The sequence below is a fragment of the Rattus rattus genome, chromosome 6 (genome assembly GCF_011064425.1).
Source record: "Rattus rattus isolate New Zealand chromosome 6, Rrattus_CSIRO_v1, whole genome shotgun sequence".
Classification (NCBI taxonomy): domain Eukaryota; kingdom Metazoa; phylum Chordata; class Mammalia; order Rodentia; family Muridae; genus Rattus; species Rattus rattus.
In genome coordinates, this window is record NC_046159.1 from 33,097,774 (window position 1) to 33,121,241 (window position 23,468).

The window sequence follows — 23,468 nt, forward strand, 5'->3', positions numbered from 1 at the left end:
TCTCTCTCTCTCTCTCTTCCTTTCTTCTCTTCCCTTCCTTTCCTTCCCTTTCCTTCCTTTTCCTTCCTCCCTTTCCCCCTCCCCTCTCCCCCCCCCCCTCCCTCCTCCCTCTCCTTCCTTCCTTCCTTCCTTCCTTCCTTTCTTTCTTTTTTTTTTTTTTTTTTTTTTTTTTTTTTTTTTCGGAGCTGGGGACCGAACCCAGGGCCTTGCGCTTCCCTAGGCAAGCGCTCTACCACTGAGCCAAATCCCCAACCCCTCTTTCTTTTTTTCTTTCTTTCTTCCTTTCTTTCTTTCTTTCTTTCTTTCTTTCTTTCTTTCTTTTTGTAGAGCTACAGGGTCTCTCTACATAACTCTGGAACTCAAGTCTGTAGACTGAGCTAGGCCTTTACTCCCAGAGATCCCCCTGCCTCTGCCTTCCAGGCGCTGGGATTAATGAGCCCTTCCATGTTTATAATTCACTGCTGCCCCTTCAGCTGAGTTACAGCCACAGTGCTTCTCTATCCTAAAGCCTCTTGAGAGGTCTTCCCACGTGCACTTGGTGCTTTCCCTCCCCTACGTGAGTTCCAAAGGCAGGGACCAGAGCTGAGACCCAAGTCCTGTGTCTCAGAGTGCCTGATGGTATGTGAACATACAAGGAATATTTATTGACGGATTAATGTCAAAGAGACCCAAAGGGTCTTCACGCAAAGCACTCGGACGAATCCCCTGGGGCTGATGGTTCATGCAGGAAGTCTGGTTTTCTGTTTTTTTTTCTCTTTAACCTCTGGGCCTCCTGTGATAAACATAGTGTGCCAGCCTCCCTGAGTCAGCCTCTGGCCTATCTATCAAGAGACAGCAAGTACACATAGAACGGTTAATAAAGGTTTGGGGCGTGAATGTGAAAGGGAGGGGCCTGACCCTTTGCCTAGAACTTCCTTGTGGAACTATTCCATTTGGACTTTTTCCTGGCTCTGCTGTCTGTCTGAGGGTTGATCTATTCATGTTCCAATCCCAAATCTATTTCACCACATCTTTTCTTTTTTTTTTTTTTTTTTTTTTTTTTTTGAGACAGGGTCTCATGTAATCCATGCTAGCCCAGAACTCACTTACTCTGTAGATGAGATGATCTTGATCCCCATGCCTCTACCACCTCCCACGTGAAGGAATAACAGGCCTACGTGGCTTTCTTTGTGCTCTGATGACATCGTTTCCCCATTTCCCTCAGGAAAGTCGATTGTCTTCTCACCTGCTGGGATACAGCTCTTCTCGCCTCTCTGGGTCCATAGACCATTCAGTCCTCCAGACATTTGTTTTCCTACCACATTGGCTTTGTTGTTGTTTGTTTATGGGGTTTTTAATTTTTAACTTTTATACTAATTTATATAATATGTGTGACATATACGCACAGGACTTGTCAGTCAGACCTGTGAGTCAGAAGGTGACTCACGGGAGTAAGTTCTATCCATTGTGTAGGTCCCAGTGATTGAATTCATTGAGTTTGTAAATACTCAAGAAGCGATTTTAATGGCCCTCATACTGTTTTGAAAGTCAAGGTCTCTGAGGTGGTTTGAATTTGCTCGGCCCAGGGAGTGGCACTATTAGGAGGTGTGGCCTTATTGGAAGAAGTGTGTCACTGTGGGCTTGGGCTTAAGACCCACACCCTAGCTGCCTGGAAGCCAGTCTTCTTCTAGTGGACTTCAGATGAAGATGTAGAACTCTCAGCTCCCCCTGCACCCTGCCTGCAGGATGCTGCCATGCTCCTGCTTTGATGATAATGGACTGAACCTCTGAACCTGTAAGTCAGCCCCAATTAAATATTGTCCTTTATAAGACTTGTCTTGGTCATGGTGTCTCTTCACAGCAATAAAACCCTAACGAAGACAAGGTCTTACTCTATAATCCACACTGGTCTGTGTAGGGTTGTGAGTCTTGAGTCAGCATGGCTGCTTGGGGAGGCGGGACTTGGGAATTGACCACACTTATCCCACACTGTCCCTGATGGGGGTTGGGCCAGAGGGAAGCCCCAGGACACCACTCTGGGGGTGGGAAAGTCCAGTGTAAGGCATGGGACAGCTGGAGCTGGCTCGGAAGTCACAGGCATGCAATAAGGCTGGTCCTCAGGCTTGTGGACATTCAGGCACTGGTGACAACTGCAGAAGAGTTGAAAATGGAGTTGGGGTCCAAGGGCTGGATCTAGCCTGAGGCCAGGATTTGTGGGGAAGGGGAGCTCTGACTGGTCCTGCCCTTGGCTTCACAGCAGTAGGCTGCAAGCTTGGGCTTGGTAGTGGTCGTGGCTGGGAGCGCAGAGAGGCCTTCTAGGGGAATTAGATGGGGGCTCTCTCTATAGGCGAGGGCCTTCTCCATGACTCCCAACATGGCTCCCAATGAAAAGAGAAAGTTCACAGTTTTAAGGCATTTATTGTCATGGCAGAAACTGGATGAGTAAAACTGTACCCCACTTCTCAGGTTGGGCCTGAGATTAAATACCCTTTGCAGGGAGGAGTTTCTGGGAAGGAAAGCTTATTAGCTAAGCCTCCAGACCTTAGGTACCTCCACAGCATGGAGAGCTAGCTGTCTTGCGTCTCTGTGACCACTTTCATCCTTTCCTACCTGTGGGGTGACTTGGGGTGTTGCCCTTACATAACTGATGGCCACAAATCTATGGGGGGCTGGGGCTAGTGACATGGGCTGGTGCCCAGGAACAGGCAAAACTCCTACTGTTCCCTCAGGGTCTGCGGGACTTCTAGCCTTAGCTCAACCAGGAACCAGGCTGCCTTTCAGGGTCCTACAGGCCTGCAACTCCTTATGTAGCTCAGGAGGGACCTTAAACTCAAAGCAGTCAACTTGCCTCTGCCTCCCAAGTGCTGGGATCCCAGACCTCAGTCACCTCACCAACTACATTGTTTTGGTTGTTGTTGTTGTTGTTGTTGTTTTCTTCCCAGAACATGATTATTAGAAACAAAGAAAGAAACAAAATGAAACAACAAATACACAAATAAACTTTTCTTTTTGAGGTAATCTCTCTCACAGTGTGGCCCAGGCTGACCTTACACTGGTGGTGTTTGTGTGTAAGCCTCTGGAGGCTCAGAGATAGAGAGGTAGGTGTACTTCACCACTCCTGGATCCATTACTCATTCTTTATTTGCCCCTTTCTCCAGTCCAGCTCCTGCAGGTGTGGGCTGAGGCTGTCCTGCTTTCTGATGAGTCCCTAGAGTGACACGCTGGAAGTGTTTGATGAATGAATGTGGCTCTTCCATGGACTGGCTGAGCTCTAAATAATGCATCTCGTGAGAGCCAGTGAGTCCCCCCTGGGTTGCAGAGGCCCGACAGGTGACTACAGGACAGAAAAAGGCTATGTAACTCTGTCTTCATGTTGCTGCATTAAGGTTTGAATCAGCTTCCCAATCAGCTGTGCCTACAGATGTGTCAGGCATTTATAAAGGACTCATCTTAGCCAGGTTTGGTGGCGCAGTGTCCACAGAGGCCTGACGAAGTGACAGATCCCCTAGAACCAGAGTTACAATGTGAGTCGCCGTATGGGTGCTGGTAATAGACGCTGGACCCTCTATGGAGGTGGCCAGTGGCTCTTAACCACTGAGAATAATGCGAACTCTTTTGTAGAGGTTTTGATGTAGACATATTATGTGCATGTCCGTGCGTGGTGTGTGTGTGTGCGTGTGTGCATGTGTGCGTGTGTGTGTGTACGGTGTGGTGTGTGTGTGTGTGTGTGGTGTGTGTGGTGTGTGTGTGTGTGGTGTGGTATGTGGTGTGTGTGTGTGGTGTGTGTGTGTGTGTGTGTGGTGTGGTGTGTGGTGTGTGTGTGTGTGTGTGTGGTGTGTGTGTGTGTGGCATGTGTGTGTGGTGTGTGTGTGTGTGTGTTGGTTGGGGGTGTTTGTGTGTGTGTGTTGTGTGTGTGTGTGTGTGGGGTGTGTGTGTGTGTGTGTGGGTGTGTGGTTGTGTGTGTGTGTTTTGTGGGTGTGTGTGTGTGTGGTGGGGGTGTGTGTGTGTGGTGTGTGTGTGTGTGTGTGTGTGTGTGGTGTGTGTGTGTGGTGTGTGTGTGGTGTGTGTGTGTGTGGTGTGTGTGGTGTGTGTGTGGTGTGTGTGTGTGTGTGTGTGTGTGTGGTGTGTGTGGTGTGTGTGTGTGTGTGTGTGTGGTGTGTGTGTGTGGTGTGTGTGGTGTGTGGGTGTGTGTGTGTGTGTGGTGTGGTGTGTGTGGTGTGTGTGTGGTGTGTGTGGTGTGTGTGTGTGTGTGTTGTGTGGGTGTGTGGTGTGTGGTGTGTGTGTGTGTGTGTGTGTGTGTGTGTGTGTGTGGTGTGTGGTGTGGTGTGTGTGTGTGTGTGTGTGTGTGTGTGTGTGTGTGTGTGTGGTGTGGTGTGTGGTGTGTGTGTGTGTGTGTGTGTGGTGTGTGTGTGTGGTGTGTGGTGTGTGTGTGTGTGTGTGTGTGTGTGTGTGTGTGTGTGTGTGTGTGTATGTGGGACAACCTATGGTAGTCAGTCTCTCTTACTACCATGTGGGTCGTGGGGATCAGATAGAGAGTGTCAGGTTTGGCAGCAAGTACCCTTATTGATGGGTCATCTTGCTGGCCTAATTTTTATTTTTCTTAGTTGTAGTGTCTGTAACAGATGAGTACAGATTATTTTTTTTTGAGACTTTATAGCTCTGGCTTGTCTTAAATTGGGATTATCTTCCTGTTCCTGTCTCTCCAGTCCTATATTTAACTATAACAAGTTTTGTGATTTCCCACCCCCTTCTCTTGCCACCTTGTCTTGCCAGGCTGCTCTGCAAACTCCCTATAGCCCAGGCTAGCTTCACTCACAGCAGTCTTCCTGTCTTGACTTCCCAAGTGCTGGGGTAGCCATTACAGGTCTGAGCCACTCTCAGCAAGATATTTTTATTTTGATAGTACATATTTCACCCTGTCCCAAACTCTGATTTCATTTATTATATATAGTATATATTGTCAATAACAGTCACTGTCGTCCATTGAGCCCTCAGTTGCAAATGTTTTTATCATATGTGTTTTTGGCTGTGAGGCGGCCAACTCTATGGCATGAGATAGTTTTCAACTCATGACCCTCCTCATGCCTCAGTCTACCAAGTGTGGAGATTAAAGCTCTGAGCCACCATACCTGACGTCGACATGAACATTACTCCTTACATAGAGGAGAAAATTCAGTAGGGAAGTCACGTGAGCACAGGGAGCCTGTGTCCGGTCAGAACTCAGACCATAAGCCACATCTATTGCTTTCTGTGCCCTCTTGCCTAGTGCCATGGGCAGTACCTCTTCTAAAATTTTCGAAACATGTCTTCTTCCCCATTTCAGGGCTTTTTGGGAGTCAGTCTGACTTGAAATCCCTAGGGGAGAGTTTCAAACTCACTCCCTATGCTCTTTTCCCTAGCTGGGGCTGAGGGCCAGGGGAGTGGCTTCACGGGAGACAGAAATAAAATGGAGCGAGGCCTGGGCTGTGCCTGGCCACTCGGTATTGCCAGGAGGCTGGGAGGTGAGGGGGAGGTGAGGAGCTGGGGTATTTGGCTACTAGAGAGCAGGTGTTGGGGGCAGGGTTGCTGTGTGAGGGGTTAGGTATAAGGAACAGGGTTGGAATAAGTGTGCTTGGGTAGTGTGGAGTTGGGGTGAGGGGACTCTGACTCTGTAGGGGTGACCTGAGGAGAACCAGAGTTATCAGACGCACAGAGTGATTTGACGTGGCTGAGGACGCAGTTCTGTCCCATGCCCACTCCTGGTGCTAAGGGCTGAAAACAGAGACAGCAAGGACACGGGAGCTACAGAGACATGGACATGGGACGGGCAGGATGGAGGGTCCTCCTGCGAACCATCAGCAAAGCTTTCCTGAGGTAGCAGCAGGGAACCTGGGACTTAGGTGGTACTGGAGAGCACAAACCTAGATGGTCTTTAGTACAAAACTTCTTTTGGCCAGTGCCAAACCTCAGGAGGACTCTATTGCTCAAGGGCCCATGGGCAAAGCAGGCTCCCCCGTCTGGCTGCCTGTAGAGTTTCTGGACTATAGGTGACTTTCAGGTCCCTCAGAGCATGAGGAGGTGTGACTCACCTCCTGCCAGCGTGAAGTGGACTCTGTCCCCTGGGACAGGGACAAATCAGTGAGGGCCTCTTCAGCCCTGACTTCAGCTTCTCTGCTCAGTGTGACCAGAGCTTGGGTCAGAGAAACAATGGAGTGAGTGCTGCTGGGGGTTGGGGAGCGGCTGTAGAGTAGGTGGGGGTGGTAGACTCTGGCTCACGGGAAATGGGTAGTCAGAGGAAAGACTGGGGCAGAGGGTTGCTGTGTGGGGGTTGGGGTGCATTGGGTCAAAGAAAGAGAGGGACCCCTCCCTTTCCGCTAACTGATGCGCTTCTGCCTCTGTTCCAGGTCTAACACAATCCAACTGACAAGGATGGACTATGCTATGAAGTCTCTCAGCCTTCTCTACCCCAGGTCACTGTCCAGGTGAGGGGAGCCAGGAATAAACAAGAAGGAACGGGGAACCTGGGGAGACATCAGTTAGAACTTCTTGTACTTTTAGTGGGCATAAAAGCCATTTAAGGGCTGGCTGTGGCTGTGGTATACGCTTTTAATCTCAGCACTCAGGAGGCAGAAGCAGGAAGATCTTTGTGAATTCGAGGTCAGCTTAATCTACAGTTCCAGGTTAGCCAGGGCTACATAGGCTATCCTATGTCAAAAAAAGAGAAGTCATTATGGGTGTGTAGTTGAAATACAGATATGGCCAGGCATGGTGGCACATACTTTGAATGCTGGCACTTGGCGAGCAGAGGCAAGCAGATCTTGGTGAATTTGAAGACAGTCTGGTATGCATAGAAAGTTCCAGGTCAACCAGAGCTACAAACAAGCAAAAAAAATCTTACAATAAGCCCCGACAGACCCGATTGAGATCTGAGCTGACTAGAGCAGTGCCTAAGCTTGTAGTCTGGTTAAGTGCCCAGGCTACACTCTTCTCTGACACCATCATGGAATTCCCCTCACATCTGGAGTAGAGAGGGCCAGGCTCTGCGCTGGGTGCCTTCATTCCTGATCTCCTAGGAGCCTCATGCCTGCTCTGGGAAGTCAGTCAATATGTCAAGTCAATAGATGGGGAAACTGAGTCACTGGTTGAGCATTCTGTCACCTGTCGCCTAGCAAGTCTGTAGCAGAGACAAACTTTGAAATCGAACCCAGAAAAGCCCAGACTCAGATTCTCTCATCTCCTTTCTTTCTACCCTATGTATCCGAGAGTCCAAAAATATACTACAGGGTCCCCCCCTCCCATTTCACCCCACTTTACTACGAAGTAAACAAGGCCTTAGAGCAGAGTAGTCAACAGAGTGGTCCACAATGTGGACCAGCTACACTGACACAGTTTGGGGACTTGCTAGACGTACAGTCCTTGGGCTCCACTCATAACCACCGAAGTGAGCCTGATTTAAGTAAGATTCCAGCCGATTTTCCTGCCCATCCAAATTGGAGGCACCCTTGGATGGGCTTTGAGAAAGCCATCTGGAGGGGCCATGATTGGTTGGAAGGGAGTGTCAGATGTGAGCTCAGCAGGCAGGAGTGGGCAGCAGGCAGATTGTCTGATGTTCAAACGGATGTCCCCAGGCATGTAGCAGTGAGCACTGCGGTGGTGACCCAACAGCTGGTGTCTAAGCCCAGCCGGGAGACCCCCAGGGCAAGACCCTGTCGTGTTAGCACCGCAGATCGGAAGGTTCGCAAAGGCATCATGGCCCACAGCTTGGAGGACCTCCTGGGCAAGGTAAGGGGTCTACCTGTACTCTGCGTCAGCTCTCTCCAGGGCTTGGCATGCGTGTGTGTTGTTTCCTTAAGGGTTCCTTTCTGGTATAAGCACTGGAGGGTTGGCATTACGTGTCTGGAGAGCTGTGTGTGTGACAGATGGGTGGCTTGGTCAAGTGACAGAGGGAGGGTGGTACATTGCTGTCTTACACGTCTTACAAAACAGTGGCTGGATTGTATTTTCTTCATGAAAAGGCTCTTAGTTCTTTTTCCTAGTACCCCTTACACTTGGAAAAATAAGCTAAGTGTGGTGACTCAAGCCTGAGAGTCCAGGACTTGGAAGACAGACAGACAGACAGACACACACACACACACACACACACCCCACCCCACACCTTTCACTCACACACAGTAAAACTACACAAAACATAAAAACAACCTTCCAGGGGGTCAGGAGTTGAGGAAACAGGAGTTGGGTGCTTTCCATCTGCATCTCCTACCTGCCCCCACACAACGTTCCTGGCATCTGTTTCCCAAGCCGGAACTTCCAGGAAAGTAGTTTTTCAGTTGTCAGAATTCAATTTAGCATGCAGAGAACATAGATGACTTAACCTTCCAGGCGAGGTTCCTATCTCATTCATGCAAATTAACTCTGCTCTTCCTGGGGCAGGTTTGTCGTCTCCTATGAGACTTGTGGCTGAGTCTGCCTTGAATCAAAAGGCCTGGTTCACTCTTTGCTCTGAGCTCCAGGGACCACTTCCACCATCAGGGTCTTCTTATCTTACCTGGTTCTAACACTGTACACCCCTACCCACTACGCCCAGAGACTGGGTCATGGATGAGGCCGGGGAGTTCCCTTTTCAGCGGGTACTTTAAGAAAGCCTTAGCGGTGTAGAATTTGAGAACCTCCTAGTCAGGGTTCCGTTGCCAGGGGACACAGGGAGCCATAGTGAGACTCCACAACACAGACAGGTCAGAAGTGCGTCTTTGTCAGCCCTCTGGACTTTGACCCCATGTTTGGCAGCACAAAAGTGTGGACAGAGTAGAGGGGAGAGCATCAGAGATGTGGTTGCCAAGTAACTGTGTCATTCCAAAGGTCTCACAAATCTGTTCCTAGGAAGAGCAGAGTTAATTAACACGAGATGAAAACCTCGCCAGGAAGGTTAAGTCAGCAACGCTCTCTGCATGCTACTGGAGGAGTTTACATTTTAATTTTTTAGTGATTGTTTAGTGATTGTGTGTATGTGTCACATAACACATGCATGCCACAGGACACGGGTAGAAATCAGTGCATGGGAGTTGGTTTTCTCTTTCCATCATGGGAGTCCTGGGATTGAATTGAGGTCATCAAGCTTGGCTGTGAGCACCTTTACCTGCTGAGCCACCACTGGAGCTTACATTCCATTTGTTTATTTAAGTTAGTGTCTTGGTTTTTGCCTTTAAGCAGTTAGGCAGGGTTTCAGTCTTTAGCTCAGGCTTCCTTGGAACTCACTATGTAACCAAGGTTAGCCTGGAACTTCCAGGATTATTCTTGCATCAGGTTACCAGGGGCTAGGATTACAGGCATAAGCCAACCGTCCCATGTTGAGGATGTTTTTATTGTTTGTTTGTTTGTTTGAGATAGGATTCCATGTAGTTAGACTGGAACTCACTATGTAGCTGATGTGTGACTAACTTTTCAACCCGTTGCCTTCTACCTCCTGAGTGCTGGGATGATGTGCAGACACTCTACACACACACACACACACACACACACACACACACACACACACACACACACACGGAGAGAGAGAGAGAGAGACAGACAGACAGAGACAGAGAGACAGAGAAACAGAGACAGACAGAGACAGAGACAGAGAGTGCTGTGGAGGATTTTAAAAAGCTAATATGAAGCAAATCAGACTAACAAAACCTGTAAGAAGCATACAAAACGCTTGCTGGATCACTAGGAAATAAATAGCCGACCTGCTGCCATGACTTTTGGATACTTCCCTTGTCTATACAAGAGGATATTCTCCTGCATGGTCATCAGCTCAAAATGAGGGAGCAACATAACATCAGCCAAGTTCATCTTGAGACCCTGCTGCAGCATTGCCGATTGGGTAGTTTTATGTTTACAATGTTGTGTGTGTGTGTGTGTGTGTGTGTGTGTGTGTGTGTGTGTGTGTGTATGGTTAAGTGTGAGTTCTGGGGCGTGCCGCAGGGCACACGTGGAGGTCAGAGGGCAACTTTCGGGAGTCAGTTCTCTCCTTCCACGGTGGGCTCCAGGTATTGAACTCAAATGTTAAAGTTTGCACTGCAAGCCCCCCTCCCTGCTGAGCCATCTAGCTAGATTTTAAAGATGGCGAGACAGTTGTTTTATGTCCTGTACCTGCGTTTTGAATGGCCTGTTCCCAGTTTCATGCTTTATAGCTTTGGCAGGAACAAGATTACAAGCAAGTTGTTGGGGCCAGAGAGATGGCTCAGTGGTTAAAGCACGGGCTGCTCTTTCAGAGGACACAGGTTCAGTTCCCACCCCCAACATGGCCTAGTTTCAGGGGACCCAATGCCTCCTTCTGGCCTCCAGAGTCACCCCATGCATGGGAAACACAGACATACAAGCAGGCAAAACACGAATACAGATACAATAAATCTTTTTTTCTTTTCTTTTTTTCAGAGCTGGGAACCGAACCCAGGGCCTTGCGCTTGCTAGGCAAGTGCTCTACCACTGAGCTAAATCCCCAACCCCACAATAAATCTTTAAGAAATATTTTTAAGTTGATACCTGAGGATGTAGCCCAATAGAATACTTTTCCTAAAGAAAACCTCAGTTCAATTCCTCACCCCATAAATAAACACAGAGAGAAGGGAGATAAAAGAATCATGCTTACAGGCATATATAACATTTTTTTATTTGTCTTGTTTCATTTAATTTGATTGTTAGAATAGGGTGGAATAGCTGGGCTTCTCTGTGTAATGTATTTCTCAGTCTAACTATTTTTTTTTCTCCCATCCCTCCTCAGTCTATTTTTTAACTTTAGTTTTTCGTTACTTTTTTTTTTATTATTAACCGTTTTCTAAGAAGTTTCAATATCATACAAATATACAATTCTCATACTTTAAATTTACTACTTTATACAAAAAGAGACTCCTATTTTAATAGGGTACAATGATAGTAACAAATTATTTATTGGTAGTCAAACTCCCCAATACCCAGTTAGAGGGACAGTTCAACTCAACGTTTGAATCGGAAACTCTTTTTCCTCCCTTTATTCCCCACTCCCATGCCCCTCCCCCACCCCTTTTAGAGACAAGGTCTCGCTATGCAGTAGCGGGTGGCCTCCATCTTCATGTACAGATCAGCTGGCCTTGCTGTCATTCCGGCTCTGTCTTCTGAGTATTATGATTACAGGTCTATACCATCCGTCATCCTGGGCCAAACTGTATTAAATAGTGCAGTCTGGAGCCGGACATATCAGTACTCAGTAGTCACGTAAGGGACCCATGTTCAGTTCCCATCACCCACATTCGCCTGTAACTCTAGCTTCAGGCCAAGTGACATGGATACACAAATACGCCCATATCAATATACACATAATTAAAAAATAAGAAATCTATATGGGGTTGGGGATTTAGCTCAGTAGTAGAGCGCTTGCCTAGCAAGCGCAAGTCCCTGGGTTCGGTCCCCGGCTCCAAAAAAAGAACCAAAAAAAAAAAGAAAGAAATCTAAATGCTGGCCAGGTACGGTGCCTCACAGCCTTTAATTCCAAATACTAGGGAGACAGAGGCAGGTGGATCTCTGTGAGTTGGAGGCCAGCCTGGTCCACATAGTCAGCCATGGCTACATAGATTTAAAAACAAAGCAAAATGAAAGGAACAACAATATCAAAGCAGAGTCTAACTGGCCCGGTGGTATAGGCCTGTAATCCAAGTTACTTGAGAGGCTGAGGCCGGAAGATAGAAAGAGACGGCAGCACTAACCTGTGCTACACGGCGAGTTCCAGGCCAACCTAAGCGATGACGTAGTAAGACCCAGCTCCCCTGGTTTTTCTCTGGCAGCTGGTGCTTTGGCATAAGTCTCCGCCCCTCAGCACTATGGCTCCATAGGGGTGGCAGAAATGTCACTAACGGTTTTTTCAGGCCCAAGACATCTTGAAGCTTAAAGACAAGCCCTTCTCCCTGGTGTTAGAGGAAGATGGCACAATCGTGGAGACAGAAGAATACTTCCAAGCCCTACCAAGAGATACGGTGTTCATGGTCCTGCAGAAGGGGCAGAAGTGGAAGTCCCCATCAGAACAGGTGACGGGCCTCCTGGGGCAGGGGTGAGTGTGGAGAGCTCAGGAGGGGTTCTGGAGGTGAGCTTACATGGGCTTGTTTTGCAGCGCAAGAAGAAAGCCCAGCTATCCCTTTCCCAGAAGCCAACTAAGAAGATCGATGTGGCCCGGGTAACCTTCGACCTGTACAAGCTGAACCCTCAGGACTTCATCGGCTGCCTGAACGTGAAGGCAACCCTCTATGACACATACTCGCTTTCATATGACCTGCACTGCTACAGGGCCAAACGCATCGTGAAGTGAGTGGGTTGGGACAGACAGGGACTGGGTGGGAGAAACGCTAAGAGCCCCGACCTGTCTGCCCAAAGCAAAACTCTCAGGGGCTGGGTGGACACTGGGGATAAACAAAGAGTGACTGCCACATCTGTGCAGGGATCTAAGTGACTTGATTTGCATTAGGGTGTGTGTGTGTGTGTGTGTGTGTGTGTGTGTGTGTGTGTAAGTGTGTGACTGAGTGTGTGAGTGAGAGTGTGTGAGAGTGTGTGTGAGTGTGTGTATGTGTGTGACTGAGTGTGTGAGAGTGTGTGTGAGTGTGTGTGTGTGTGTGTGTGTGTGTGTGTGTGTGTGTGTGTGTGTGTGTGTGTGTGTGTGTGTGTGAGTGTGTATGTGTGTGAGTGTGTGTGTGAATGTGTGTGTGAGTGTGTGTGAATGTTGTGTGTGTGTGTATGGTATGTGTGTATGTGTGTGTGTGTGAGAGTGTATATGTGTGTGAGTCTGTGTATGTATATGGTTTCTGTGAATATGTGTGCATGTGGTGTATGGGAGTATTGTGTATGTGTGTGTGAGAGTGTGTGTGTGGTGTGTGTGTGTGTGAGTGTATGTGTGTGTGTGTGTGTGATGTGTGTGAGTGTGTGTGTGTGAGAGTGTGTGTGTGAGAGTGTGTGTGTGAGTGTGTGTGTGTGAGTGTGTGTGAGTGTGTGTATTGTGTGAGTGTGTGTGTGTGTATGTGTGTGTATGTGTAGTTTTAAGGTTTTCTAGTATAGCAAAGTACATTTTTTCACCCCCAAAAGTAGACTTTCTAGAATAGCTGGCTGAGGAACTTTCTTGAGTGTGCTGAAGGTGGAGCCTCACGGGTACTACTCGTCGTGCACGCATATCCTGAGCTATTTCCACAGCTAATCATCTTCTCAAGATTTATTTATTTGTTTTATATATATGAATACACTGTAGCTGTCTTCAGACACATCAGAAGATGTCAGTACTCTTAACCACTAAGCCATCCCTCCAGCCCCCTCACAGCTAATCATTTTTAAAACTGAAAATGTGGACTGCTCTTCCAGAGGTCCTGAGTTCAAATCCCAGCAACTCTATGGTGGCTCACAACCATCTGTAATGAGAACTGATGCCCTCTTCTGTGTGTCTGAAGACAGCTACAGTGTGCTTATATATAGTATTTATATATAGTATTTATATATACTATATATAAATACTTTGGAAGTAGAGGATCAGAAGTTCAAGGTTAGCCTGGGCCAGATAAGACCTTGTCTCAAAACAAAACAAAACAAAACAAAACAAAACAAAACAACAACAACAACAAGGAAAAACAAAACAAAATCAAAACACCACACCACAAAGCAAAACACCAGCGGAGAAATGGCAGAGCCATTAAGAAATAGTTCCCAAGGGGTTGGGGATTTAGCTCAGTGGTAGAGCACTTGCCTGGGGCAAGCTCAAGGCCCTGGGTTGGTCCCCAGCTCCGGAAAAAAAAAAAAAAAAAAAAAAAAAAAAAAAGAAATAGTTCCCAGCACTCAGTCAGCCAGCTCCCGGACGTTCAGAACCTCGTTTCTGCAGCTCCAGGGGGCTCTGTTGCCCTCTTCTGGCCTCTATGGGCCCTGCACTCAGATGCACACAAAATAAGACACTGTCAAGTGGTGCTAAGGACTCAGTGGTGTAGTGCACGCCTTTAATCCCAGCATTCAGGAGGCAGAGTCAAATGAATTTCTGTGAGTTCTAGGCTATAAATCAATTTCCAGGTCAGCCAGGGGGCACAGTGAGACCTTATCTCAAAAAAAAAAAAAAAACTGTGCTAAAATCCACACATTCTAAAATTTTCTGTGGCAGCCATTTTAAGGGTCTCACCGGCAGCATGAAGTAACTGACCATTTGTTCAAGCCTTGTCTTCCTTTCCAGCACCTTGGCACCAGGCAGCCGACGCTGTACACAGCAAATAACAGTTTTCAGTCCTCTCCAGAGACCCTGCCAGCCTTTATTCTACTTTCTGTCCCTCTGTTGATCTGTCCTAGATACCTCATAGTTACAGGATCAAACAGTGTTTGTCCTTTCATGATTGGCTTTTCCCACAAGAATTCTGTTTCCAAGGTCCACTCCTTTGTAGAATATGCCAGGTTTTCATTCCTTTTAAAGACTGCTCAAAGCCTCAGTTCTCCAGTTGGAGAAATAACTTGGAAGGCACTGCATTAAAACATAGGTAAAGTCAGACTTTGGGGCACAGGCCTATAATGACAGCAACTCAGGAGGGTAAGACAGGAGGATAGCAAGTTAGAGGCTTGTCCAGGCTACAGAGTGTGTTCAAGGCTAACCTGGGCAACCTAGGGAGATGTCTCAAAATAAAAAAAAAAAATAAGAAGAAAGCAGAGGTTATAGTTCAGTGGTAAAGTGAACCCCTAAGGCTCTGTGTCCAGTTCCCCAGTACCGCAAAAAGACATACACATACGTGCACGAACACACGGACTTCAGTGCTGGGATTAAACCCAGGGTCTTATACACGCCAGACAAGCATGAGGCCACTAAATTGTACTTCTAGCCCTAATATATATTTTCAGTGTTTATATCTTTTTTTTTTCTCTTTCTCAAGACAGGGTTTCTCTGTTTAGCCCTGGATATCCTGAAACTCACTCTGTAGACCAGGCTAGCCTCAAACTCAAATATCTAGCTCCTGAATGCTAGGATTAAAGGAGCACACCACCACTGCCCAGCAAATATTTTAGCTCTGATATGTGTATGTATCTGTGAAGGAGTGTGTGCATGTGAATACAGATACATGCCGAGACCGCGGGTGTCTGACGCCCTGGAGGTGGCTGTGAGCCTCCTGTCACGCTGGGAACCTAACTTGACTCCATGTTTCTAACCTCAGACCAAGTCTCCAGTGCCTAAAATGTCTGCTGTGAGCTGCTAATGGTTCTAAGTGTATCTCTACTCCCCTTGAACCACCAAGAATGTAAATCCACATACTGAATGAAGGCTAATAGAAGTTAATTAAAAACATTCATTTAATGGCTCTATATGTATGTGTGTGAGTACACGCCTGCTATGGCATAAGATAATCTCTCTCTTAAAACAACTATATTAATTTTATGTATTTATTAGCGTGTGTGTGTGTGTGTGTGTGTGTGTGTGTGTGTGTGGTGTGTGTGTGCGTGTGCTCAGAGCTTCCATATGGCTTGAGTGTGGCCATCAGAGGACAACTTTCGGGAGGCAGTTCTCTTTCTTCTTCCACCATGAGGCTCCCTGAGCTAGAACTCGGATCACTGTGGTTGGCAGCCACAAACACCTTTACTCACAAAGCCCTCTTGATGGCCCTGAGGAGACAAGTTTAACATGAGGCAGGAGTATTTTTCTTGTGTTTTCTCTTCCTTATTGCTCTGCTGACCAGCTACGCCTAGTGACCCTCACCCAGCCTTGTAAACAGCTGCGGAAGAACTTGCACTCGGTCGGCTGCTCTCGGCTGCATTCCCTCTCTTCTATACAGCAGAGGGCATGCCGATTTCAAACTCATAGCCCATGTTTCCATGTCAGGAAGCTGAGCTCAGAACCAGAGCAGTTTAAAGCTTTTTTTTTTTCCTTCCTGTGAGACAGGGTCCCGTGTGGCCCAGGCTGGCCTCACTCTTGCTATGAAGGCAAGCACTGTACTAAATTAGTTACATCTCTAGTTCTTAGACATAATAGTCTTGAAAACACATACCCAAACCAGTCTGGCTTAGTGCTCAGTCCTGTCTGTTTCAAGTTCTGGTCTTGGTATATGGTATTAACCATAGGAGCCTCATGGCCAGCATTCTGAAAAGTGACCTGGAAAGACTATAAAGTCTAGGACATAGTGTCACAAAGGACAGAATGTGTTGTGCAAGTTCGTCCGGCTGGTCCAGAGTGGTTGGGAAACAGCTCTGTGGCAGATTAGCCGTTTTGCTTGAGTAAAGCCTTGGGTTCCATCTCCAGCCCCACAAAAAAGAAAAGAAAAACAAATTATCACAAGAAAATAAAAAGTCTGGTGTGGTGGCACACTCCACAGGTTCAAGGCAAACCTGGTCTATAGAGGGATAGCTACGGCTACACTGATGAACCCTGTCTCGAAAAACAAAAGAAAATAAAAGAAAGGAAAAAAAGAGGCTTTGTTTTGAGAACTCGTGTTAAGCACAGGGAAAAGCAAGGGTCCCGAAAAACTGGCACACGAGGAGGGGCAGGGCTTTGTGTAGGAGGACAGCAGTGAGCCTCGTCCCACTTCCTGTCTGTACTAGGAAGTGTTCAAACCGAAACCAAAAAAGTTAGGTTTATGTGATGGCACATAGTTGTAACAGCATTCAGGAAGCTGAGGCAGGAGGATTACTGTGAGTTCAAAGCCAGCCTGGGCTACACAATGAGTTCATAGCTAGCCTTAGTTACAGTGTGAGACTGTTATCTCAAAAAGAAAAAGGAAGAAAGGAAAGGAGAGAGAGAGAGAGAGGGAGGGAGAGAGGGAGAGAGAGAGAGAGAAAGTTAACTTGAAGCCACTTGCTTCAGGCCAGCATAGAAAAATGGAGAAAATATTTGGGGAGACCGAGGGGGCATTCTTTATGTCTGATCCGAATGCCTTTGCTGTCTCCCAGGGAAATGCTCCGCTGGACTCTCTTCAGTATGCAAGCCACAGGCCACATGCTGCTTGGCACCTCCAGTTACATGCAGCAGTTCCTGGATGCCACTGAGGAAGAACAGCCCTCCAAGGCCAAGGCCTCCCTCCTCCCTGCCTGTCTGAAGATGCTGCAATGAAGACCCCAGTCCTCCTCGGCCACAGATGTGACTGGGGACCCTGCGCTCTGCTAGTAGCACCCACGAGCCTGGCAGCTGGAGAGCTTCTCACCCGCCTACACCTCTCTCACAGCACAGCATCAAGGACATCGCAGGAAGGGCTGGTCCCAGGGGGACTTCCTGGCCTGCCTCAGTTCCTTCCGTTCTATCTCACGTAGCTTAGAGGACCAACACTTGCCCCTGGCAGGCACCAAGTCTGCCCCTGTGTCGCCATGTGCTATCCTCCGTGCCACTCCCTCCTTGGTGCTCCTCGGTGTCCGGCTGCCTACATTCATCATGCAGCAGACATCGCTATGGTGGCCTCCATCATACCTTGGCCCCAGTCAAGGCAGCAAAACGAACAACGTGCCACGGCACCAGCCATGCCTATGGCTATGGTACCAGAGCGGTTAGCACTCCGTAGTAGAGGAAAAGGAGGGGGGGCCTCGGGGGTTCTCTCACCTGGGATTCCAATTACTCCCTCCAAGCCCCCGCTACACATGATCATGAGGTGTGCCGGGAGGGGTTAGAGGTAGAGTTAAGTGATGCAGATTTGGGGGGTCCTGACCTGTGCCAGCCAGGGAGGAACTTTTAGGGAACGCAGATGAATCTGCTTCACCCAGGCCCCCCATAAGAAACCCAGTAAGCTCATAGGTTCACCAAGCTGGACTTGGATGGAATGTGGCTTTGCCTGTCATTCATGCCCTTCCTGAACTGAATGGACATAGTTCATGATCTCCAGGGAAAGTCACACAGTCGCCTCTCCTGTTCTCATTTTCCACTAACGAATGAACAGCATTAGAGTCTGCGGTAAATTATTTATGCTGACACCTCACTGTTGCCTGTGTTCTTTGTGTGGAACCATTTGCCAAGATGTACAGGAGATAGCATTTACAGGAGAAATTATCGTTTTGTGTGTGTGTGTGTGTGTGTGTGTGTGTGTGTGTGTGTGAGTGTGTGTGTGTGTGTGCTTGTACCATGGTACAGGTGTGAAGGTCAGAGGACAACTTTGATCCACTGTGCAATCCAGGGATTGAACTCAGGTTGGCAGACTTGTATAGCTTCAGTCTCACACAGCCCAGACTGGCTTCAGATTTGTTCTGCAGTGAAGGGCCTTGAGCTTCTGATCCTCTTGCTTCCACCGCTGAAGGGCTCGCTTTACAGGTGGGAACCACCAGCCACAGCCAACTCGTGTGGCCCTGTGGATTGCACACCAGGCAAAGGCTCTACCAACCGGGCTACATCCCCAGCCCCACTCCCTTTTAATGTATAAGGTCTGACATTGTGAGACGCGACACAATGCATGCATGCATACATACATACATACATACATACATACATACATAAATGTATGTTAGAGTAAGAATCTGTGGTTGGTTTTTTAAGTGTGCCACATTTACTATTTGCGTAGATCATAGAATCCACATATGTGCCTGTCTCCAAATGAACTTTGCCTGTTAGGTGGATCGAACCCTTCTTTGATTCCTCACTGTTATATTTTGATACATTTCACTGTTTCATTTGAAAGGTCCTAACCCATCTACCGGGTGACTTGTCACCGCCTGTGCCAGCTGCACACAGCTCCTGTTCATGGTCAGCAAACTGCAGGGCGAGTCTAACCTAGCACAGCGACCCCAGCACTGGGAAAACAGTGCATAAGGGAGCTCTGAGGAGGGGCAGTCAGGTCTCCTCACACATGTAGGCAGCAGAGACTAGGCCTGTAGGAATCCATGCTTCAGCCCAGCTCTCAGATCCAAAGCTTACATAACCTCATAACGTTTCCTGTAAAGCTCATTTGGACTTGGAAAACACTAAGACAAAGACCAAGTTACTCATGCTTGTCTGGGAAGCCATTGCTGGCAGCTGTCCCAGGCCTGGAGCCCAGTGAAGGAAAGAGCAGTCAGGGCCAGGTCAGGTGAACGCTGGCCCTTCCCACAGTTGTAAACGGTGGCTGGAGGCTGGCTCGGCGGCAGTCGGGGCTCCAGGGATGGGCCTTCTGGAGGCCCGGTTTGCATCGGTTTCCCACTGCTGGGGCAGCTGCCTGTCCACACCTGCTGCCAAGTTGTAACTGAGTCAGAGAGGGCTGATGGAAGCTGGCGTTTGTCCCAGGCACAAGGTCAGCAGTTAACTGTGGCTGCCTCCTGGCGTGGAGCCGTCTCAGTCCAGGCAAAGTTCGGATCCTCCTTTTCTTCCAGGAGCTCGGAGCCCACTGGAATGAAGGTAGCTGTGGGAGGAGAACAAGAGAAGGGTAGCCTGCCACGGGGCAGGCAGGGAGGAAGACCTCCAGAGAGCTAAGAAGCTGTAGTCTCCAGAGGGCCAGGCAGCAGTCCAAGAGGGGACATGGCCTTTCCTCTGGGACCAAGAGGGGCTAGACACTATTGATGGAGGAGAGGTCTGCTTAGCTGAGTAAGCCATGAACCAGCCTCTCCCCTGTTCCTTCTATTCACACACACACACACACACACACACACACACACACACACACACACACACTTAATAAAAATGTTTAAAAACACACAAAGCAACCCAGATTTTTTTTATATGTATTGGTATGCACATGCTATGCACAAGTGTAGAGGTCAAAGGACAGCTTGTGGGAGTTGCTTCTCTCCTCCAACCAGGAGAATTCTTTCCCCACCTCCCTAGTGCTGGGATTATACCTGTGCACTTTGCCTAGTTTGTCCTTAGTCCTTGCTCAAGCTGCTTCTGAGATGCACAGGAGACCCCCCCGAGAAGGCTTCTGGAACACCAATGGGCCTAGGACAGAGCATTTACACATGCCAGGTGAAGGCAGACAGGAGAGTCACTTGCATTTTTCTTTCTCTTCTTTTTCTGCCAAGTTTTTCACCAGTCCTTTCTGTGGGGTGTGTGTGTGTGTGTGTGTGTGTGTGTGTGTGTGTGTGTGTGTTTATTCTCTCTCTCTCTCTCTCTCTCTCTCTCTCTCTCTCTCTCTCTCTCTCATTCTGGGTATCCTGGAACTCATTAAATTCACAGGCATCTATCTGCCCGCCTCTTCCTCTCAAGTTCTAGGATTAGGATTAATGTTGTATACCATCTCATGCTCAGCCATCGTCTTCAAAAGGTTTTTAGTCTGTTTTTTTTTTTCATCTATGATTTTTTGAGTGTGGAATCTCACACATATTAGACAAGCACTCTATCACCACTGAGCTATATTCCCAGGCCCAACAATAAGTAATCCCTTCCAAAAAAAATCATGGATTTGGGGACAAGCTGGCTCAGCACATAAAGGTGCTTGCTGGTCCCTAGAACACACATAGAGAAAGGAGGGAATGGACTCCCACAAGTTGTCCGTTTATTTCTATATATGTGCAACTGCACCTCCCAATAAATAATGTTAAAAAAGAGATTTAGAAATGTACGTGTAATCCCAGCATATAATCTTCAGGAAACAGGCAGGACTGACGCACGCTTGAGGCCAGCCTGGTCTACATGGCATGTTCCAGGTCAGTTAGGGCTATGTAGTGTGACTGTCTCAAAAAACAAAAACGAAGAGAAAGAACCATACAGGGGGCTGGAGAGATGGCTCAGTGGTTAAACTCCTGGTTGTTGTTCTGGGAACCTGGGTTCCATTCTCAGCATCCACGCAGGGTCTTACAACCACCTATAACACCAGCTCCAGGGGATCTGACGCCCTCATCGGGCTCACACATGGTATGCCTGCATGTATACAGATGAAACATTCATCAACAGAAAATAATTTTTAAAAAAGGGTTAACAATATAGGTTCTGGCTGCAGAGATTATCAAGTAAAGGTGCTTGCCGCTGGCCAGCCTGATGACCCAGGTTTGGTTCCCCAGAACCCAAGTTACAAGGAGAGCACTGACTATTGAAAGTTGTCCTCTAAACCACGGTGGTGGTGTGTGCCTTTGATCCCAGCACTTGGGAGGCAGAGACAGACAGGAATTTCTGAGTTCAAGGCCAGCCTGGTCTACAGAGCAAGTTCCAGGACAGCCAGAGCTAAACACAAAAACCCTGTCTCAAAAAAAAAAAAAAAAAAAAAAAAAAAAAAAAAAAGAAAAAAAAGAAAAGAAAAAGAAGAAATTGTCCTGGGGTTGGGGATTTGGCTCAGTGGTAGAGCGCTTGCCTAGCATGCGCAAGGCCCTGAGTTCGGTCCCCAGCTCTGAAAAAAAAAAAAAAAAAAGAAGAAGAAATTGTCCTCTGACTGCCACATGTGTGAGCTTTTACACACATTTTACACACGCGCACACACGCACACACACGCACGATAAATAAAATATTAAACAGTTCCAAAGAGTAAAATAATTGTTTACCTTCTCTTCTTTGTCAGTCACCTTTTCTGTTGTGGGGACAAGATATCTGATAAAGAAAGGGGGCCCAAGCAGCAATGGCCCCATGGCTAAGAGCACCAGCTGCTTTTGCAGAGTATGAAGGTCCACACTGGTGAGCTCACAACTTCCTGGAACCCCAGTTCCAGGAGATGCACTTCACGCACGTGATGCACATATACCTACGTGAGTAAAATACAGATGCTGGATCTGGTGGTGCACACCTTTAATCCCAGCACTCGGGAGGCAGGGGCAGGCAGCTCTCTGTGAGTTCCAGGACAGCCAGGGCTCCACAGTAAGACCCTCTCTCAATTAACAGAGGCTTTGATCTATTAGGCGAGGAGGCTGTAACAGAGTAGCTTAGAGGACTGTAGACAGGAAGTTGATGGAGCCAAAACAGGAAAGAGCCAACACAAGACATACTCTCCAGGGAAAACCACCTACAACAAACTACCTACTTCCTCTAAGCAGTAGGAAGTACTCTTCCTCTACCACCTTTCACAATTCCATCGCCTCCCAAGAGCCCACCCAAATTCTGAGTAGCTCACCCATTTGCTAGGTCAGAGGTCTTAGAATGCAATAGTCCCTGGAAGCCTCCTTAAACGTGCCCAGATGTGCACAGTGCTGCTACCATAGATATTCTCATCTCAGTTAAGATATGCTAATGGTGTGGCATTCGAATCCACCTGGAGAAGCCAGAAGCTTAGATTCCATTCAAATTTAGATGAAATGAATTGATTCTTCTTGCTAGCAAAAAGACAGTAGTCTTAGAGCCCAGCAGCATGCCATGGGAAAGGGGGTTAGGGTGGGGTTTTGAGGAAGACATCAGAAAGGTGTGCAAAACAGCTGTCCATGGAATCCACAGCTGGGCAGGAAAGTCGTCTTTTTCTTCAGCTGTTTCTTACTTTCCTGCTGTATAGTAATAAAAGACCATGCCATCCTTTTCCCATAGCGAGAAGCAGGTTTTATAGCTGCAAAGGCTATGTTAACACCTCATGGCCCATTATCCTATTCTTACCTCACCTGCAGGCCACTAGGATCTCCCAGGCATTCCAGAGAGAGCTACAGGACCGTGACACTTACCGGATGCCTGGCGCCATATTACATTTTTTTAGTCATCACAGGGGATTTGTGTGAATGGTCGCTCAGATCTGAGCACTCGGATGACTGGAATAGTGAGCTTAGTTCATTTCTGGGCAGGTAGCACCACAGTGCCAAGAGGTCAGGGCCAGCTGTCATGTCCTCCCAGCCATTACCCCTTCCACCTTCATCTACTTTCCGTTGCTATAACGAAACACCTGAACCCAGTCTGCAGCTCGGTCATAAAATGCTCACCTAGCAAGTGTGGGGCCCGAGATCCATCAGGAGCACTGAAGGAAGACAAACACACAGCTCTGAAAGTTGATAATACGCTTATCTCCGTGGGGCGGGGGAGATGGCTCAGTTGTTGAGAACACTGGCTGCCGAGCTCCATTCTCAGTGCCCATGGGAAGCTCGGACGCTCACAACTGCCCATAACACCAGCTCTAGAGAACCTATGCCCTTTCTCTGCCTTTTGGGACTCCTGCATACATGTGGCATATACTTACACAGATAGACACTTATATGTAAATAAAAATAAAACACACACACACACACACACACTCACAAGTTTGTCTGTGTCGTGGTTCTAGAGGTTGCACAGTCCAAGTGCAAGGAGCCAGCATCTACTTAGCGCATGTAGGGGCCATTTTGGTGCACCCTAACATGGAGGAAGCTGACCCATGTGGAGGGAGAGGCTCTCTTTTCTCTCCCCTCCTCCCTAGAAAGCTAATGCCATCATGGGGAGCACCCCCTTCATATTCTCATCTAATATTAATTACATTGGTCTTCAATATCATTAATATGAGTTTGAAGGTTAACTTTCTTGCAGCTGAACATGAAAAGGACACCCTGGGCTGTGCGGGAGGCAGCCTCTGCCTCTAAATGGAAGGAGGGGAGGGGTCCTTGCGCCTCCCCCCTTCCCAATTCCTCCACCAGAAGCAGCAGTCCAGTGCTGGCTGGGTCCTTTCAGAAAGTCTTTCAGGTCTGGGGATGGTTGCTTGGTGACAGATCCTCTTGCTTTTGCCTTAAGTGGTGAGTGCCACCATGCC

At 47.9% G+C, this 23,468-nt stretch overlaps 1 protein-coding gene across 1 annotated transcript; it reads left to right on the forward strand.

Moving 5' to 3' along the window:
• Positions 1 to 6,091: 6,091 nt before the first annotated feature.
• Cidec (cell death inducing DFFA like effector c) lies at positions 6,092 to 17,864 on the forward strand. Its single transcript, XM_032905931.1, has 6 exons — positions 6,092 to 6,170; positions 6,363 to 6,440; positions 7,587 to 7,740; positions 11,838 to 11,996; positions 12,080 to 12,270; positions 16,852 to 17,864. The coding sequence occupies exons 1-6, from the start codon at positions 6,166 to 6,168 to the stop codon at positions 17,009 to 17,011; spliced, it is 747 nt and encodes a 248-aa protein (XP_032761822.1). The 5' UTR covers positions 6,092 to 6,165; the 3' UTR covers positions 17,012 to 17,864.
• Positions 17,865 to 23,468: the final 5,604 nt, after the last annotated feature.

What these genes read in the sequence shown, in the direction of transcription:
- Cidec (XM_032905931.1), top strand. An exon ending in TACCCCAGGTCACTGTCCAG is followed by an intron (nt 6,441 to 7,586) that starts GTGAGGGGAGCC and finishes GGATGTCCCCAG; the next exon opens with GCATGTAGCAGTGAGCACTG. An exon ending in GGAAGTCCCCATCAGAACAG is followed by an intron (nt 11,997 to 12,079) that starts GTGACGGGCCTC and finishes CTTGTTTTGCAG; the next exon opens with CGCAAGAAGAAAGCCCAGCT.